Source organism: Monodon monoceros, unplaced genomic scaffold (assembly GCF_005190385.1).
Source record: "Monodon monoceros isolate NGI ecotype Baffin Bay Population unplaced genomic scaffold, NGI_Narwhal_1 Super_Scaffold_4, whole genome shotgun sequence".
Taxonomy (NCBI): Eukaryota; Metazoa; Chordata; class Mammalia; order Artiodactyla; family Monodontidae; genus Monodon; species Monodon monoceros.
This window is the reverse complement of record NW_021703781.1, coordinates 34,038,444-34,057,764: the sequence shown is the minus strand read 5'-3', so window position 1 is coordinate 34,057,764 and position 19,321 is coordinate 34,038,444. Positions and strand designations below refer to the sequence as shown.

Below are 19,321 nucleotides of genomic sequence, written 5' to 3'. Positions count from 1 at the left end.
GGCCGGCGCGGCGGGCCGCCCCCGCCGCGCCGGCCTGGGCTCGGGCCGCCAGCGCCGCCGCAGCCACCAGCGGAGCGGGAGCCCAACCGCGCTGGGCTGGGCTGGACTGGGGCGGGCGCAGGGCGCAGGGGCGGGCGCGCGGGGAAAGACGCACGGGCGGGCTTCGCTCTCCCGGGGAGCGGCCCGGGACTGCACCCGGACCGGCGCCTCCCCGCTCCGCGCTGCCCTCGGCCTCGCCCCGGGCCCGGGCGGATGAGCCGCGCGCCCGGGGGACATGGAAGCGCTGACGCTGTGGCTTCTCCCCTGGATATGCCAGTGCGTGTCGGTGCGGGCCGACTCCATCATCCACATCGGTGAGCGCGGCGGGCGCGGGGCCGAGGCTGGGCGGGGGCCCCAGCGGCGCGGGGGGTGCGCGGCGTCCAAACTTGGCTGTTCCCTGGGCCGAGGGGCTCGGCGGACGGTGCTCCCCCGAAGGGCCGCTCCGCGCCGCCCCGCGGAGATGTGCACGGGCCGCGCCGCGCTCCCGCGGGCTCCCGCTGCTCCCCGGGGCTCCAATCCCCGCCTCGGGGCCCCGCGGCCTCTGCCGACACTTAGGGCTGCGGCTGCGGGAAATCCGGGGCTAGGCGCAAGTCCAGACCCGCGCCCCTGGCGGGGCCGTCGGCGGGGTAGGGCCAGCCCTTAGGCGCAGCTCAGAGCAGCGGGCGCCGAAGGCGGGCAGGGCCCGGGGTCTCGCCAAGTTGGCAGGGCAGGATTCAAGAGGCCCGACCGGAACCGTGCGTGAATGTGGGTGGGTGGGTGTTGTCAGCGTGTGTCTGTGTGTGCGCTTGTGGCTCCGTGTTGGTGTCACTGCGAGAGGGCGTTGGGGTGTATGGGGCCATCAGAGCCTGTGTTGGTGCGTGCATGACTGTCAGCCTGTTAGAGTGGACACAGTGTCTGCCTGTTTCTCTGGTGTGTGTCTGTGTACCTCTCTGTATATGTGTGTGTGTGTGTGTGTGTGTGTGTGTGTGTGTGTGTGTGTGTGTATCTGGCTGTGGCGACAGCAGCCCAATCCTGGACAGTCCCAGAGTTTCCTACGGCCCAGGTCTTGGGGGCCGGCACATGGTCTGGGTGGTGGGAATCAGGGAAGAAGCCTGGGCCGTGGTGTGGTGTGTGGGGGGAGTGTGTGCGCGCGCGCTGAGCGGGAAGAGACTGATGGAGGGAGAGAACCGGCAGAGGAGAGAAGACGATATAGAGAGGAGGAGGGGGCTTGTCGCTGTTGGGGAGTGTGTGGGAGTTGGTAGCAGCAGGGGCGAAATCCCAGGAAGTTGGTACGGGCTGGGGGACTGACAGCGGTTGCTTTTGGGGAGCCCGTCTGCAGTCGCTTTTCCGGAAGTTGGGAAAGACCAGCGAGCCCAGAGAGTCTGGGGGGTTGGGAGGTGTGAGAAGGCAGGGATGATGGGACAGGCGAGGCCGGGGTGTGATGGGTGGTCAGGGACTAGGCCTGGGCTTGGTGCGCTGCAATCCCCCTGCAGGAGTCAGGGGCCGGGGCCAAACCTGCTTCCCAATGGTGGTGGAGGTTGGCGGGGGGGGGGGGGCGCTTGGGTCCCGCGGTCAGCATTGCGGCTCTGGGTGTAGCATGGAACGGGACCTCCCTCCTCCTGCCCAGCCCCCAACTCGGGGAATCACTGGGTCCAGCCCTGGGACTGTGGTGACCCTCAGGGCCTGGTGAGGGGGAGGACTCCGGAGTTGTCCAGGCTGCAGGGCCAGGTTCGGTGAGTCCCACCGATCTCGGCTTCAAGTGCTGAGAGTCGGCCACGGCGGTGCTAAGAGCGCAAAGGGCCAGCTGGAGGCCACCCCAGAGGAGCTGTTCATGGTTCTAGAAAGCCCTTTCAAGAGCGGCTCCTTCTGGGCTCCTCAGCCCTGCTGGGTTAGAAGGCAAAGGGTCTAGGGACATCCTCCTACCCACCCACCCCTATCGTACACGGCAGGAGAAAAAGTGGGGAGGGATGGAAAGCAGGAGGCAGAGCCCAGGGAGCCAGGCTGGGACTGAGCTGCCTGTGTGCCTGATCCGTTATCAAAGGCCCCTGCGTAAAGAAGCCCCCTGGCATAGGAGAGCCACTGTGGACCTGCTTGCTTAGCTCTTTGCAGAGGGTGGTGCGCAGGGCAGAAGGAAGTCATTGTTCCATTTTGGGATTGGGGCTGGGGACACTTGCCTGCAGGGGAACTTTGTGGCTCCTGGGATAGGACTCATGGGGCCATGTCAGGGCATTTAGGTGCTGCCTGAGGTCACAACAGCTTGGCTCAGTCCATTATGTGGGGCATGGTTGATACATGACGTGGTTTGGTTGTGAGACACTTGTGTGACCTGGTGGCAGCATATGCCATATGCATGTGTAACTCATGTCGACTGTGTTGGAATATTTGGGGGGTGTGTTTCTGTGTTGGGGGGACTGAGGAGAGCCTTAAACTCTCCTGTCAGGCTGAAACCGCAGCCCAGAAGTCCTGCCACCTGGCAACCTGCAGTCCTGCCAGCACCGTGACCAGAGGGCCAAGGCTGGGGTAGGGGTGGGGTGGGGAAGAGGCCCCCTCTAGGCCTATAGCCTTGACCCCTCCTCTCCTCCAGGTGCCATCTTCGAGGAGAACGCGGCCAAGGACGACAGGGTGTTCCAGCTGGCCGTATCCGACCTGAGCCTCAACGATGACATCCTGCAGAGTGAGAAGATCACCTACTCCATCAAGGTCATCGAGGCCAACAATCCTTTCCAGGCCGTGCAGGAAGGTGAGTGGCTGGCCGCCATGCCCAGGGCTAATAGGGCGGGGGCCTGCCAGCAGCGCTGGAGCCCTGCAGGGTCGCGAAGGGCTGGGCCACGCAGGGTTCCCTGTGTGCCTGGGCAGTCACGGTGCCGCGCACGGTGCGCGCTCCCTCCCCGGCCCACCAAAGCAGTGGTGCGGGAGTGCCTTGCGCTGCGGGGCTGGAGCGGAGAGCTTGTGAGCGGGGAGCTGGGCTCCTTGCGGGGCGTGTCTCGGGCTTGTACGGCTCCTTTCCAGCTGGGTGGGCGCGTCTATGAGCCGCGCAGGCGTGTGTGGCTTAGGGCTGTCTGTGTTGTTTGAGTGTGGGTGGGTGTGTCTTCGAGCAGGGTACCTGTGTTGGTGCACCTCCCCTGACCTGGATGGGCCAGTGTCTTCTTCGCTATCAACCAAGGAGCGAGGAGCGTGTGGCGCCCAAGCCCGTGAATGCGCAGCATCTCTCGCCTCGAGTCCGCTCTGTGCCTCGGCTGGCTGGCGTTTCTCGGCCGGCGGCGCTCCTCCTCCAGGTTTGGAGGAGCCGTTCTCCCTCGCGGTCCCCGCCGTGAGCGGAGGCGTCCCCGCCCGGGCCGAAGGTGGGCGCTGTTTGACCAGAAAAGCAGCGGAGTTGGGCCAGGCCAGGCTGCGGGGAAATCCTAGCCCGCGCCTGGGCCGCCGTGGTCCGCAAACTCGGCCCGCAGGCAGAGGCAACAAGTGCGAGGCTAAGCGCAGAAGCCCCCTCTGCCCTTCCCTCCTCTCTCATTCGCTCACCTCCCACTTGGCTTGAGCCTGGGCTCTGGGTCTCAGGTATCTCTCCCACGATGCCTGCTTCCTCATCAGAGACTAAGGCTTTCACTGCCCCTGATATCTGCCTGGCCCAGGGCCCCTTTCCTCTCCTCTGCCCCCATATCCATGGTTTCTCCTAGTTCCATATATCCAAGGCTTTGACTCTGAGGCCCTCGCCCAGGAGTATTGAGGACAGAGGCCACAGCTGGTGGCCGGAATTCCTCCCAGGAGGAACGGACAGGACAGTAGGTCGGTGTAGGGAGGAGGTGGGCTGGCTGAGGGCTCCAGGCAAGTTACCCTCGCCCCGCCCCTGGGCCCAGAGCCCTCCTCTGGCTCTAGGTTATATGTTGGCTGCTGGTTTTCTTGTATCTCCAAGGATAGGGTGACTCAGTGAAGGCTCTGGTCTGGGTGCAGAAGGTCAGAACTGGTGCTGGGGAGAACTTGGTGCTGGAAGGAAGTTTTGGGGAGTCTGCTATTCTTGCAGAGGAGGGAGAAGGCCCAGCTCTGGGCCCTGAAAGTCCAAGGATGTCTTGAGGTAGTTGTGAAAACCTGGAGGTCTGGATGTGTTTTGGGGGTGGTGGTGAGTGGGGTGAGACTGGTGTTGTCTGTCAGGGGAGCTGCCACTCCCAGCCCTGGCAGAGGTCTGACATTCATTGAGGTACGAGGGAAGGAATCCCTGTCCTTCTTTGCTGTCTGATCATGTCCTACCTGCAGTCCCTGCCCCCACATGCCCTGCCCTTGAACTTTTTTTTCAGTGTACCCTCATCACAACTGTTGCATGTGCTTGGGGTGGGCTCTAGCCAGGGGAGGGTGGGACCTCCTTAGGCAGGGATGACCCTAGCTGGGGTGCGGATCTGTGGTGACACAGGCTTTTCCAGTTACATGCTACAGTTTTCACAATGCCTCACGCTCCCTTGACACTGTCCCCATACACTCGTCTCTGTGGACATTCATTCTTTGTGCTTGGGAGCTGAGGACGCAGCTGGGGAGCACCTGTTTCCTGCCCCAGGGAGCTCACAGTGTGGTAGGGATGCCGCCTGTGTTTGCCATGGCAGTTTGGTGCTTCCACCTTCTCTGTTGACATACCTTGTTTCCATTGACTTCCCCTCCGCTGTGTTGACTATTCCATGCTTATTCATTTTGCTCCAAATGATGCCCATTGGCCCCCCTGCCCCCCTCCAGCAGCAGGTCCCCAGAGACTGAAGCTAATGCTCTTGCCCGGGGTTACAGTCTCAGGCAGGTAACACACATGGGTGAACTGGGCAGCTGGGCCTGGAAGAACCTGAAATGTGGGGTCTGGAGAGGTCATCTCTGTCAAAAGGAGGGGCTGTTCCATAGCTTCAGCTGACTTTACCATTTGGGAATGAAAATCCTAGTGTTATAAATGGGCTGATTTTTTTTTTTTTTTTTAAAGAGGAGCCCCAAATCTGGACTTTAATGTAAAACCTGATTTCTAACTGTTCTCGACGAATCAAACAATTTGAACAACACAGTACAAGCCAAATAAAACAGAGCTTTGGGCCATTCAGCCTTCAAGCCCTAATGCAACTTTGTTCTGGAGACATAGGGCTCTACCCAGGGACCTTTTCTGGGTCTCAGTTTCTCTATTTTTATAACTGGAAGAATGTCTCAGGCTCCAAGCGTGGCAGGCTGACACAGTCTTGGAAGGGTGTGAGTGAGTGTGTGCGTACATCCAGAACTAGAGAATTAGAAGCTGATGGCTGACAGTTGTCCAGGTGAAGGAATACTGACCAGGTGGTGTTGGGCTACCCTCTGCCCAGAGGGCGTGTGCGGGTTAAAGTTGGCATGCTTTCAACTGATCAGCCGCGTGGGCAGAAATTCACATTGTTATCCCATGACCTTTTGAAGCCCTGGGATGTTACCAGGGATGGGACTCCTCGAGAGCCTCAGGGAGTACAGAGCAGGGCACAGAGGCTCCTCCTCCCTGGCCTGAGGCTTGGTGCAGCAGGCGCTCAGCTGGCTGGGTGTCCTTCCTTCTGTGCTCTGTGGGGTGCTGTGCATCCCGTGGCTTAGCCCTGCCTGATAGATATCTCATCTCTCTCGGCCCTGCTTCATAGATATCTCATCTCTCTCCTGGGCTTGGACAGTCACAGCAGCAGGACATGGGTGGTAGATACAGCTCGGATGGGAAAGGAAAGGACTTCTTGGCTGGGGCAAAGGCAGACTGGGCTTCAGTCTCCATCATGGACTGGGCGAGCTCCCAATGACACCCCCCCCGCACCCCCGAGGTGGAATTGGGATTGAAGTGATGCTGCCCCATTTTGACTTGAGAGGTAGCACCATGCAGCAATAAGAGCATAGTTCTTGGAGTCCAAGAAACTGGGTTCAAATCTTGCTTGCCTCACGTGCAGTGTGATTTTGGGAGAGGCCTGGCCCTGTTTTGAGCTTCTGTTCACATATCTGTTGAAAGGGAACAATCACAGTACCTGCCTCCTGGAATTATTGTGAGGATTAAATGAGATGAGACATGTATGAATTGTCTGCAGAAGGCCTGCAGTAGGTGTTCAGTAAACATGAATTCCCTCTCCATTTCTTGACCAACTGTGAATCCATCTCAGCTTCTCCTGGGGCTGTTATTTTCAGCTGCACCATTGGTTAAGCTAGTGGATTCCTTGAGAGCGGACCCTAACTGACCTTTTCATTTTCAGCTTTTTGCTTAACTTTTCCCCTCCTGATTATAAAAGAAATGCTTTGCTACAATGAGCATGAATTAATTTAAAAATGTGAAAAAGGAAAAGGGCAATGCATGCTCATTATATAAAATGTGGAAGGTACAGGAAAGCATCAAGAGACAGAACAAAATCGTTTGGAATTCTACCACTGTTCTTTCCTTCTAGTCTTTTTTCGCGCACTGATTTTCATAAGTGCTGAAAATTCCTATTCTGTTCAGTTGTGTATATATATTTTTTGATTTAACACATCATTGGCTTTTTTTGAAATCACTACGAACTATTTGTAAACATCACTTTTAATGGCTGCATATATTTTCAATATCCAAAACAACTTATTTTTAAAAATGCAAACATTTATGTTGAGATATGCTTAAGTATTTAATGAAGAAAACAAGAAACTCTACTTTGGCTTGTTGGTCCTAAGATTTATACCTGCAGTTTCTTCAGGCTGATTTTGTATCCATACAAGCTTCTTACAAGTTACCTTTTGAGGCAGTTGGTCAGTTTATGTAAAAGATTGGATCACTTTTTAATAAAATATGCATTTGGTGAGGATTTCGCAAATAATAACACAGAAATGTTATTTAAGCCTCTAAAAGGCTGTATTTTAGATTTAGTTGGTAAAGTCCATATTAACAATAAGTGTGAAAATTTGTCTTCTAGATACTAGATGAGATACTAATTTGTTAAATAAAAAATTTTCATATTGCTTTAGAGTGCCTGCTCAAGGAGAGGATTATATAAATGCATAAACGCATAAAGGAACTGCCTGAACATGAGTCTCTTCCGTTCACAGTATTATCTTTTACTGTAAGTAAAAGACTTGAGTTATTGGTTATGCTGTAGATATATCTGTCACAGAGTGGAAAGATAACAATTTAGGGAAGAGGAAGAAAAAAGGAATATATGTGATTCATTATTCCTTTTAGTTACAATAAGCACAGAAGTGTTTTAGGAAGACAAGGTAAAAATCACCCAAGTATAGCTCGGTGTTCACAGAATACAGCAATGAAACAATGAAATAAGAGGAAAATAAAGCACAGTGAGCTTGGTGGTGTCCATCTGATGGCCTTGCTCGTATTATACTGGTCACTCCTAGGTGGTCACCCTGCCCCTTACGCTCTATGACGTCTGCTAGACGGTTTCCCTCCCTGAGCTTTGATGCCTCTGGTGTCTTCCTTGATTTCCCTTCAGAATTATGGGTCCCGCTGAGGCTGTATTTTTGCAGCCTCTGCTGGCAGACCTACTGTTCTCCCTGATAACGGTGTTATAGGTCCCTGCTTGGGAGATACTGTCAGCATTTCCCTGGGTGTGATGTTAGAGTCATTAAAGATGCTTGCAGGTCCACACCATCATTCCCATCCACTCAGCTGCGTAATTTTTCTCTTGGCGTTGAAACAAATTTTACCACAACTTTGCTGGTTAAAAATGGGAATGTAGGGAATTCCCTGGCAGTCCAGTGGTTAGGACTTGGCGCTTTCACTGCTGAGGGCCTGGGTTCAATTCCTGGTTGGGGAGCTAAGATCCCACAAGCCTGTGTGGTTCGGTCAGAACAAACAACAAACAAACAGCAGCAACAACAACAAAACGGAAGTGTATTATCCTACAGTTCTGCAGGTCAGAAGCCTGACGTGGGTCTCCCTGGGTTAAAATCAAAGTGTTGCCAGTGCTGATTCCTTCTGGAGGCTCTAGGAGAGAATCCATTTTCTTCCCTTTTCAGCTTCCAGAGGCTGCCTGCCTTCTTTAGCTCCTGGCCCCCTTCCTGCATCTTTAAAGCCAGCGATGGTGGGTGGGGTCCTTCTCACAGCAAGTCACTTCTGTCCTCACGCCCACTCCTCTGATTCTTCTGTCTCCCTCCTCCCAGGACCCTTGTGATTACATTGGGCCCACTGGGATAATCCAGGCCTATCTCCCTGTCTTCAAATCAGTTGATTAATTCCATTTGCAACCTTAATTCCATTGCAGCCTTGCTTCTCTTTTGCCATGTAGCCTAGCATATTCACTGTTCCAGGGGCTAGGATGCGCATGTGTTTGTGGGCCATTTTTCTGCTACCGTGTTGGCACACCTGGCAGGTGCCTGTTGTAGGCAGTGCACATCGTGACCCTTCCCTTTCTTCCGCTCGGTTGGCTGCACTTTTGCTTACTGGGTGGCATCCTCTTGTCACTTGGGGCGTATGGCCATTGTTCCCCCGTCTTTCAGACTCGCTCTGGAGGTGGCACACTGCAAGTCTGCAGGCCTCTACAGACTTCCCTGTGCTCTCCAATGACACACTGACTTCCTTCCTGGGGCCTGCAAGCTGCTTTTGCCTAAGGAGGTTCCTAGAGGAATCTGCTTTGTGAATAGCTAGACTGTAAGCCTGTGCCACCGTGCAGGTCCATGACCTCCATTTCTTCCAGGCCAGGTTCTTCAGACGCCCCTCCTCTCCCCGCCCTCCATCCCGCTCACCTAGAGCACAAGGTGAGGGTCCCTACAAAGGACGCTTTGTAGGTGAGGGTCCCTACAAAGGTCAGTCTTTCTCAGCTGACACACAGGGTCTTCTGCCAGTGATGTTTCAAGCCAGAAGATGGCTGTGGCCACGGCTGCAGGTGCTGATGGCCGCTCACTAAAGTTGGGCTGGGGACAGGGAACCATCTAGTCCCCTCTCTGGATTTCTCACAAGCCTGTGTCTATGTAAAAGTATAACTGCCATCTTCCCTCAGCTGGACTACCGGGCTTCAGAGCTGTCCTTCATTCTAGGGTCACTCTTGTGTGTCCAAACACACACACTCTCTCTTCGTAGACTGTACTCCTGCCCTCCCCACATCCTCATATTTAATGGGTTCCAGAGGCTCCCTTTTAGTATCCCTGTTGCTGTAGCCTTGCCCCCAGATTGGGAGGTTGGACTTAACTGGCAGTGAACAGATGGGCCTCTCATGCCAGGCGTGTGGGTTGGAAGCCATGGGTCTAGTGAGACACTTTTCCTCATGCTGCCGCCAAGCTGCTGCTGTTCCCATTCCTGGTGACATGGGAACTTTAACAACCTTCCTGTCTAGAGTAGCACGTTGGGGCCATTTGTCCAGGTTTCTCTTGGAGGATAGCTAAGGCTATCCCTTAACACTGAAAGCCACATCTTGTAAGGGCAGACAGACTCTTTCCAAATTCTTGTAGTTGCCAGGTCAAAAATCCCCTTGCCTTGGCCCCTATATCAGCCATCTTCTCTCTTTACTTGGCCTTTTCACTACCCAGAAAATTCTGTCACCTAAAAACTTGGAACATTGAGTCTGTACTGCTTGTTCCCAAACCATTTCTAACCCAGTCTGATAACCTGGATATGAATCTTTTTAGACTTGGCCACGCAGGGAAGTGCCTGTTTGTTCCTACCCTTTGGTTTTGTTCTGTGGTTCCCTTTGTATCAGTCAGGATAGACTCAGTTATGCCATCGTAACAAACACTCTCCAAGTCTAGTGGCTTAACATAACACAAGCTTATCTCCTGCTTATGCTACGTGTCGGCTTGGAGCTTGGCTCATCATGGTCACTCAGCTTGAATATTGCTAGTTGCTGTGCCAGAGGGAAAGAGAGCTCTAGGGGTCTCCACCTGGATGTGACACATGTCACTTCTACTTATAATTTATTGACCAGAACTAGTCATGTGGTTCCAGCCAGCTGTAAGGGATCCAGGAAGCACAGACATACTGTGTGCCTGGAAAGAGAGAGAGAACTGGAAATAGTTGGTGAATGACAGTAATATCTACTACTCAGGTCATGTCAAAACAACCCTTCCATTTCCTTGGTGACTCGTTAAAACAACAACAAAAACAAAAGAAACAAAAACAAGTAGAATTTTCGGTATTGGATCCTGGTTGGACCAAATCCATGGCTCCCGTCAGTTCCCCTTTGCCCACTCATTTACTTGTTCCCCTGCTCCAGAAAGCCCCAGGCAGCCCTTTGGTGTAGGGGGACGTCAGGAAGCCTGGGTCTCCAGCCCCGCCAGGCTCTCAGAAGAGAGCCAGTCTGTGTCTACCAGCCTTGTCCTCTGTGAACTAGGGCCTGGATGGGCCCAGCTCTCCCAAGAAGACTTGGGCTCAGTGCTTCCTAAGGAATGAGGTGAAGACTGGCTATCGTGGCACCAGCATCAGTGGCCCCCACAGCTGGACTTAAGCAAGTCTGTGTTTCCTGTGGACTCAACAGGACTCCCTATGGCCCTGTTTCTTCTACAGACACCCCCTGCCTCCTCCCAGTGCCCTCCTCGCCCCTACCTTCCCCCACAGCAGCAGCTCTCTCTCTTTTGCTAAGGCATTGGGCTGGAGTGGAGACTCATCTCTGCCATGGGCTGGCCTGTGACAGCTCCCTTCTCTGGAGTCTGGCCTCTCTGACAGGCATGGGGCCCAGGAAGGCAGCTGGGTCTGTGTCCAATATCCCATCAGCTGGGTTCTCCTAAGACCTTCCTTCCAGCCTGTAAACAGCCAGTTTCCTGGTTGATGGCCACAGGTTGGGAGAGAAAGACCCAGGGTTCTCCCTTCCGGGCCTGAAGCACAGGCAGGGTAGCTGGGAGGTGGTTAGATGGCCCTCTTCTGTCTGTTTCTGGCCCCGATCTGGGCAGGGCAGGCTCCCAGTGGGTGAAGCCAGGGGCTGTCAGTTGGGGCCCAGGGTGGTCCTTATTCCAGGCTGCACCTCCTCCTCGAGCCAGATCTGTATGTGGCTCTGGCTAGTCCTGTGTGCCTAGTTTACTTCCCTTACATTAGTTCTTCGCCAGACCCACCGGAGGCAGCTAGACACTGTAGCTCCGTCTCTGCCTGCCCTGTGCCTGTTCCCAGCCAGAGCTCAGCCTGGCCCTCCCATGCCTCTGCGTGAGATTAGACATGGTGCCTACAAGCCGAATTGGGGGCAGAAGGAGTCTTATTGATCTCACGCACAGACTGGCGTTCCTGTCCCTGCTCTGCTGTCCGACTCTGGGCAGGTTACCTCAGTTTCCTCGACTGGAAGATGGGAATGATGACACAGAGGACACTGTGATGGTCAGTTGAGGAAATGTACTACAATGCCCAGCCAAGGGCCAAGCACAGAGGTTGGGATGGTTGTTATAGTACCAGCCTGAGTGGTCCCAAGAGGCTCTTGGCCTCCTTCCACTTTCTGACCTGGGCTGGGCAGGCTTTCCCAACCCCTGCCCTATTTAGGGTGGCTTGGAGTTGATCCTGGCCTTACTGATGTCCCAGGAGAGCAGGTAGGCAGGTTGCTATCGATGACATGGTTTACGTGGAGGCTGCCTGGAGCCACCACTGTGGACTGGGGCTCCAGGAACCTGTAAACTGTCGCTGCACGGAATTGCAATCTCGCTGCAGCCTTGCTGTTCTGAGTGCACAGAGTGGCCCGAATCCAGCCAGCCTGGCCCAGCCCCTGAGCAGCTGGCCATAGTACCCATAACTTGCTCTTTTTGGTGGAAAGGGGTCAGGCAGGTACGGGTTCAAATCCCAACTCTGACTGATTAGCTGTGTGGTCTTGAGAGGTCACTCGTCTTCGCCAAGCCTCAATTTTAATACCTGTGAAGTGGGCTACCTTGGGGTTGTGGTGGTGGATCTAGAGAGGTGACTTACACCTGGCAGGAAGGAGGCTGTTGGCATGCAGCAGCCCACTGGGGCGCCCAGCAGAGGCACACCGAGGGTGTGGGTGGTGACACGCACCACACTAAGTAGGCATTGGTTCTCTGTGTCCTGGCCACCATTTGCTCTGTTCACCTGTTCACCTGCCAAGGGTACATGACACCCCTTGGTCTCTGGGCCCTGCCTGGGTGCTACCAAACCCCAGTTCAGGGCAGAGACACAGTCCCTGCTGGCTGGACACCATCCCCACCCCCACCCCTTGGCTGGAGCTCTTGGCTCAGCCTCGCCATGTGCCCGCCCTGATGTGGCCTGAGGCCCTGCAAACTCGGCCTGGGCCTGGCCTGGCAGGCTACCTCCGTGCTCTCCCACTCCCACGCAGCCCCTCCTGCTTGGTACAAAGACAGAGGCTTTGGGTCTTGCCCTGGCTCTGTTCCTGAACCGGGACTGGGGGCTTTCTTCCATCCTTCTGTCTGAGCACCCAGAGACCTGGGAGGGAGGGAGGGGCCACACTCTGGGCCCTGGTCTGGGCTCGGGGCTCAAAGCTCTGAGACCTGAACTGGGCACTGGGCGAGGCCCCTGCTGCTCGCCTCTGTGGTGTCCGTCTCAGGAGGTCGGGTCCGAGCGCTCAGGAGGCCCTGACATGGCTCGGCCCTTGGGCCCTTGCTGCCTGCCCTGTCATGGCCGCAGACGTCAGATGCTGCTCCTTTTCAGTCCTCGGTGGCTTCCCAGGGCACCTGCCCTCACTTGCCTCTCCCTCCCTCCCTCCCGGGCTCTGGTAGCCCAAACGACCCAGTGACCTGCCCCCAAGTCCTGTAGGCTGCCAGCCCAAGCCTAGAGCTCTGGGGGAGCATCTCTGCCTGTCATGGGGCCCCAGGCTGGAGCCTCAGCTCAGGGCTGGCTCGGGGCTTTGCCTACATCCTGGATAAAGGCTTCTGAGGGCTGAGGCATGACCCTGCGTGACCCACAGCGCAGAGCTGGGCTGCACAGGGCGCCTGTGGCCAGTGTTCCTCAAGGGACAGGCAGGGGGTGGCCATGCCTCCGGGGGAGGGTGGTGTGTTGGGCAGTGCCGAGGAGGGGGGACTGTCCAGCAGCGGGGGTCGGGTCCACTGGCATGCCCTGGAATCTGGGCTGAGCACCCCTGCCTGTGTGTGTGTGAATGTCCGTGTGTGCCAGTATATGGGTGTGCAGGTGTGTGCATGGGTGTGAGTGTATGTGCACATACATGTGTGCATATGAGGAGGCTGTTGCAGATGTCCACGCTGCCTGGGCACGTTTGGTAGAAAGAGCCGCAGTTCCAGCTGCCACTGGGAGCCAGCCCAGGAACCTCACCGAGGGAAGGAGTGCAGTGAGCTTGGCAGCTGTGGTCTGCTGTAGGCTCCTGGTGATGGCCTGTTAAAAAGCGGAGGTGTCTGTCAATACCCAGTGTCTACTGACACCTGTGCCCAGGGCTGTATGAGCATCATCTCTGGACCACCCCAGGGAGCACGGGGATTATATGGAGAGCAGAGCGAAGCAGGGATTGCTTCAGAAATGCGACGGATTGGTAGCTGAGCCAGCATTCCCCTTGTTCCTTGCCTGCCCTCCCACTATGCACATGACCCTCCCTTTATCTCAGTATTTGTCCAGTTCTCTCCACCTCTACCACCATCTCCCCAGTCTCAGCCTGGATCCCTGTGGTCACTTACTCACTGTTACCTGCCTCTGCCCTCCTCCCTCCCAGGCCTCTGTCCGTGTAGCAGCCAGAGCTATCAGAAAAATCAATCCAGTCACCTCCCTCTTCTGCTGCAACCCTTCAGTGGCTCCCTGCAGTACTAAGAATAAAATCCAGACTCCTTGCTAGAGCCTGCAAGCCCTCAAGTACAACAAGGGCTGAGCTCACTTGCTTCACTGCTGCCACTCCTCTTGACCTCTTTGCTTCAGCCACATTGACTTGCTTCCTGTGTCTCCAACAGTTGAAGCACACTCCCATCCCAGGGCCTTTGCACATGCTGTTCCCTCCAGCAGGAAGGCTCTTTACATGATAGGCTCCTTCTCAGCCTCAGCTATTCCTCAGATCTCACCTCCTCAGAGAGGCTCCCCTTGGTTCCAAGTAGGGCCCCTCTTACTCTGTATCAAAGCCTTCTTTTCCTTCTTTGCATGCTTTCTCACCTGCAATTGTGTTATTAATTCATTTGTGAGGAGCGTCAGGTCTGTGAGGGCAGGGAAGTGTCTGTCTCATCCATAGCTGAGTTCCCAGAGCCAAGCCTGGTGTGCAGCTGGTCATGGGTGCTCAGTAAAAGCCTCTGGATGGATGACAGAACGGATGGACACACGAGACCTCTGCTCTTTGAGGCCCCCTCAAGCTTGTGGTCCTGCCTTCATGCTCAGAGCCACTCGGAGTCTCATGTCATGTGGGGCCTGGAGGCTTGATGCATTTATAGCAGCCCTGTTCTGCCACCTGAGGCCCACTTATGCCAGCTGTTCCCTCCTGGTCCGCTTCTAAATGTGAGGACCTTTCTCCTGGCAAGAAATGCTAGGAGCAAATATCACAGCCTCTCCCTGGCAGTGGCCACTTCCATGGGGGATTCCAAGGCCCAGCACAAAGGGTACAGGCACAGTGGAGGGGTTTCTCACGCTCATGGGCTGGGGCAGGAAATAGTTTTGGAGGACCCATTTCTGGAAGGCGTTTCCCCGCCTGAGCTGCTCTGGCAGGGGCTCAGGGCCATTGGCCTGTCCATCCGCTCTGAGATGTGCCTGTGCGGATGCGAGTGGGTGGTGAGGGAAGGGAGGCTGCCCAGGGGAAGTAGACATTCCCCCTGGGCTCCAGGTGCTGGCCCTTGGGGGCTGTGTGGGCTGACTGCTGTCTGGGTGTTGGGCATGAGCCAGGACCTGGGTTTCCATCCTCGTCTCTCACCTGGGAATCCTCTGGTGGGCTTGGGAGCCACACCCCGACATGTGGCCTCAGTCTCCACATGTATGAAATGGGGATGATGTTGTCCTAGCCACTGCCTCTTCCAAACTTGGGCAGGGAAAAGGGCTGGGAGAGGGCGGAGCAGCTGCAGGTGTGGGACCAGTGAGCCTGGCAGCTTGAGCTTGGAGGGGAGGGCACTGCCAACCCTCCCCCCAGCACCCCTGCGGGAGCTGGTGAGCAGCGCCCATTTACGAGGATGTAGCCGCCACCCCTGACACGTTGGCTTCGGAGGAAGCAGGAGTTAGAACCCTTCCAGTGAGCTGGGGCTGAAGGGGCTTTAAAAGTTGTTAATGATGGAAACCTCATCAGGAGAAGCCTGAGCGTGGCTCAGAGGACCGACGGTGTCAGGCTCCTTAGCTCCTGCCAAGAAAATGGACTTCATGAAAGGGAAGATGGCGGGTCTGTGATGGGTATCAGCACCCACTGATCAGTACTGGCGAGTGCTCCAGGGGAGCTTCTAGATGGCGGGGTGCAGCTAGATGGGACATGTGTGCTCTGCTCCAACCTTGCCTCTGGAATGCTCTTTAGGAGGCCTTCTCTGACTGCTCTGCTCCCTTAGCTGGGGCGAGGTCTTCTCTTGGCTGCCATGCCATCCTGCATGTCTCCCCTTGTGTCTCAGTGGTTGCCTGTGAGGCCTGTGAGCTCTGCATCTCAGGGTTCCCAGCACATGCAGGGCTGGAGCAAGTGTTTGTTGAGTGGCTGTCTGACTGTACTGATGGCATGTACACATGTGGGTCTGCAAACACACACGGGAGTGCATGCCTGTGTGTCCTGGCGTTCTCCCAGACATACCCCTGCAGACGGACTGAGCCCCTCCCTGGGGGAGCCTGTCAGGTGGCCTGCCAGGGCTGTGCCTTGAGGACCCCGCTGGGACTGTGACAAGGTGGCCGAGCCACGGCACTGTGGGGTATGTGGAGAGTTTCTGCCTCTCATGGCCTGGGAGGAAGTTGTTGCCCCCAGGTGTGTTTGTGGGACTGCTAAGTTGGACCATCTGAAAATACCACCGCCTAGCAACCTCACATCAGGGAATCCCGCCAAGTGTCTGAAATCACGCTCTATATTAGTCAGGTGGGTGTCAGGAATACTCGTGCTGGCCTAAGCAAATAGGGATATTTATCAGGCCGTGCAATGGAAAAGACCTGACGTTGCGTAACTTCAGGCATGGCTGGATCCAGGGGCCCAAACGGTGTCCTCAGGACACCGCCTCCTTCTCCACACCCTGTCCCTGCCTTCCCCTGGGCAGGCTTCCTTTCCAGGCAGCCCCATCCACTGAGAGCCCCCAGGCCATTGTGGGCCGATGTCTAATCAGCCCAGCCCCCTGGTCCTTCCCCGCAGGAAGAGGGGGCCTGTTTAACAAGAGTCTCACAGGCGTCCCACGATTGCTGCTCTTTGGCCTGGCGTGGGGACAGGCTCCTCCTGGAATCAGTCCTGGTGCCAGTGGAGTGGGGTGCCCTGATTGGCCAGGCCTGGGGCTGCCCCAGCCCCAAGCTGAGGGTGAAGGGGCAGAGCAGACCTGGGTGGGTGGTGTCACCCCGGAAGTGGTAACAGCTGCTCATCGTGGGGCTTCTCTGCCCACAGGACACTCGGGACTGGAACTGGGCTGGAAGCCCTGGGGCCACACCTGGTGACAGGACGTTCCCACACAGTGGGCTCCAGGAGACCTCAGACCTGGCTTACTCGAAAGCTCTGTGGGGCGGGCAGTACTAGGAGGGTAAGAGCCAGGCTCTGAGCTCTGTGATGTGCCTATGGGCGGCGGGAAGCAGACAGGATGTGGGCCAGGCCGGGCCGGAAGGCTTTCTGGGTGAGGGGCACTTGTGCTAGCCCAAAGGCCAGGAGGCTTTGAGTGAGGGAAGCCTGTGTTTCAGGCGTGGGGCAGGGTGAGCTGAGCTGTGGGTGGCATTTGGGGCAGTGAGGGAAGGGTGGGAGCCAGCCTGGTGGGGCAGGGACTGGGGGATGGGAAGGGGGCAGGGGACCTGGGGCCTGAGCCCTCTCCCCACTGGGTGTCCTGAGGGTTCCTGTGGGCGTGGTGTGACCTGGACCTTCCTTTGCACCCCCAAGTCCTGAAGGGAGGCAGGGCCTGGTCCCCAGGAGGTGGAGCTCACTTCCCTGTGGCCTCCTGCAGGTCTTGGGGTGTCTGCAGTCCTGTCCCTTACTGTGTGTGCTGTCAAACTCTATTTGCAGGAGGGGACAGGGCAGTGGGTCTTGGCCTTACACACTTGGCTCCCACTTTATATGTAGACACAACCTATAGCCTTGGCCCCAGACTCAGTCTTTTCCACCCGGGGTGAGGGGGGTCTTTCCTGTCCCCACACACACCTGTTTTGGGCAGGGGTCTCTGTCCCCTTCTTCCAGATGGCCCATTTGTGGCCACCCCTGGAGCTCACCCAGGTTCCAAGGGAGGGGAAGGGGTCCTGGGTTGGCAGGCAGAGACCTGGCTTGCCCCAGCAAAGCAGAGGGCCAGCTCTGCTCACCCTTCTGTCCGGTGGGGACACTGTCTCAGGCTACCGCGGACCCTGGGAGGCTGGGCCGGTCATGGCAGAACTAGGAGTGCCGGGAGGGGACTGCCGTATCGGCAGAGGCTCCCGCATCCTCCTGGGCAGTATCTGCCCCACACCGAACTGGCTAATTGAATAGAAACCCTCCAAACGCTGTGCGGCAGAGCCCGGGCCCTACCTAATCTCATTAAGAAGTCCCCTGACAGTCTCATTAGGTGGCTGGCTGCTCAGAGAGGTTTTTCTCTGCCACGTGGTGCTCAGGCCCCCGGGGGCTGGACCTGGGATCAGGCCCCCTCCCAGCTGCCCTCCAAACAGGGGCTCAGGCAGAGGTGAGGCTGCTCAGCTCTGCTGGCCACCAGCGGTCCTTATTTAATCGGTTATGGTTTGCTGGGCTTAATTACTTTAAAATTATTAACTTCAGCCAGAGAAAGCAGGTGGGGTGGGGGGTCGAGGAAGAAATGTGAGCCACCCAGACTCCTTCCTGCCTCCCAGTAGGTGAGCTAATGGAGGCGCTCATCACCATAGATTTCTTTCATTTCAGCTCTGGGCGTGCTCCTCCAGTTTAGACGGTGTTCAGAAATGCGCACTTCGGCTCCACTAGGAGGTGTTCCTGGCTGGGCCGTGAACTGTCATTTGGTCCATCCCCCTGTCCCGGGCCCCTTGGTTTTCCCTCCTCAGACACTGAGCTCTGGAGTTCAGTAGAGAGAGGACAAGGAGAGCCAGGCGTCACTCACTCTGAGACTGGGGTCTCCAGAAAGAGCCCTCCCTCACATTGGCTGACACGGGGACCACTTCCTTTCCCAACTCGGGAAAGATGATGCATACACTCTGAGCTCTGAGCTGAAGTAGGCTTACGTTCTCCGTAAGGAATATTTCTCTGCAGGGAATATTCCAGCTCATCAGTAATGGGAAGCAGTGGAGCGGTGGTGCGTGCATGTTCTAATTCACAGTTTTACAGTAATTAAAAAAAACTCAAGATATTGGTTTTCTTTGCAGTAGTGAGATGGTGGTAGGCAGTAAAGCCCACTGTCTTTTTATAATCAGATTTAAGTTGTTTTAATTATACAGCCCATATTCTCCCAGTAATGTACCATCTCTGTGAGTTAATGGGCTTTGAAATCTCCTTTTGTTCCATACACTGTAGATACAGATTTTTTTGTAAAATGATTTATTTTATATATAGAAATTCAGAAAATTAGTTTTGAGGCAGCTTCAGGTGAGTATTGCGTGGTTCTGTTATGTTAGAAGAAGGTAAATAAATGTCTACAGAAGACCCAGCGCAGATTCCTGGATGGAATTCTGAGCATCTCCCTGTCTCTGGAACAAGGTTTTCAGAGCACAAGTGAGGTACAGGGCTATCAGTGGTGCTCTGACAGCAACAGAAAATTCCTATGCTGTATAAATTTCTCTGTTAATTCTTCAGTCAGGATATTGGAAAGGAAATGTTTGTTCATTCATTCATTCATTCATTCACGAGTGTCTACTGTGGGCTCGGCCCTAAACTTGGGGAAACACAGCAAGGAAGGCCACGATCTTTATCCTTAAAGATCTGGTGCTTTCCAGAGAAACAAGCATTTATCTACATGGCTCTCAAATAAGACCTTTTCAGTAGTCAGTGCTTCTGTGGGTTGGCTGGCCAGGCAGGCCTCACAGCTCACAGGGCTCCCTGTCTGTCGATGATCTCTAAATGCTGAGGAGGTGCACAGGGGTCTGACTCAGGTTGCCCCTAGCAAGGCAGCATTGTGGCTCTCTAGGGCTTCCTGGAGGGTGGGCTGGGCCAGGCCAAATCTCCTGTTCTTGAGACCCAGGGCATCCCTCAGCCCTGCCCTCTGCACTCTGTTCTGGGGCCCTGGCCCTGTCTCAGGACCCCCTTGAGTATCTACTAAGGCCCAGTCTTAGGTCAGCCTACCTCTCAACTGGGTGAGGCTCCCCTACTCAGGCCAGTGGAGTAGCCAGAAAAGACTCCTGGGTCCTGATGGCCATTGGCTGAGGATCCAGTCAGGAGCTGTGTGTGTGTGTGTGTGTGTGTGTGTGTGTGTGTGTGTGTGTGTGTGT

At 55.7% G+C, this 19,321-nt stretch overlaps 1 protein-coding gene across 1 annotated transcript in view; it reads left to right on the top strand.

Moving 5' to 3' along the window:
• The first annotated feature begins 188 nt into the window (after positions 1 to 188).
• GRID1 (glutamate ionotropic receptor delta type subunit 1) overlaps positions 189 to 19,321 on the top strand; it is a 674,601-nt gene continuing 655,468 nt past the window's right edge. The window contains exons 1-2 of the mRNA XM_029245736.1: positions 189 to 353; positions 2,603 to 2,758. Of these exons, the coding sequence (XP_029101569.1) occupies positions 275 to 353; positions 2,603 to 2,758 (235 nt within the window). The 5' untranslated portion in view covers positions 189 to 274. The remainder of the gene's footprint in view (positions 354 to 2,602; positions 2,759 to 19,321) is intronic.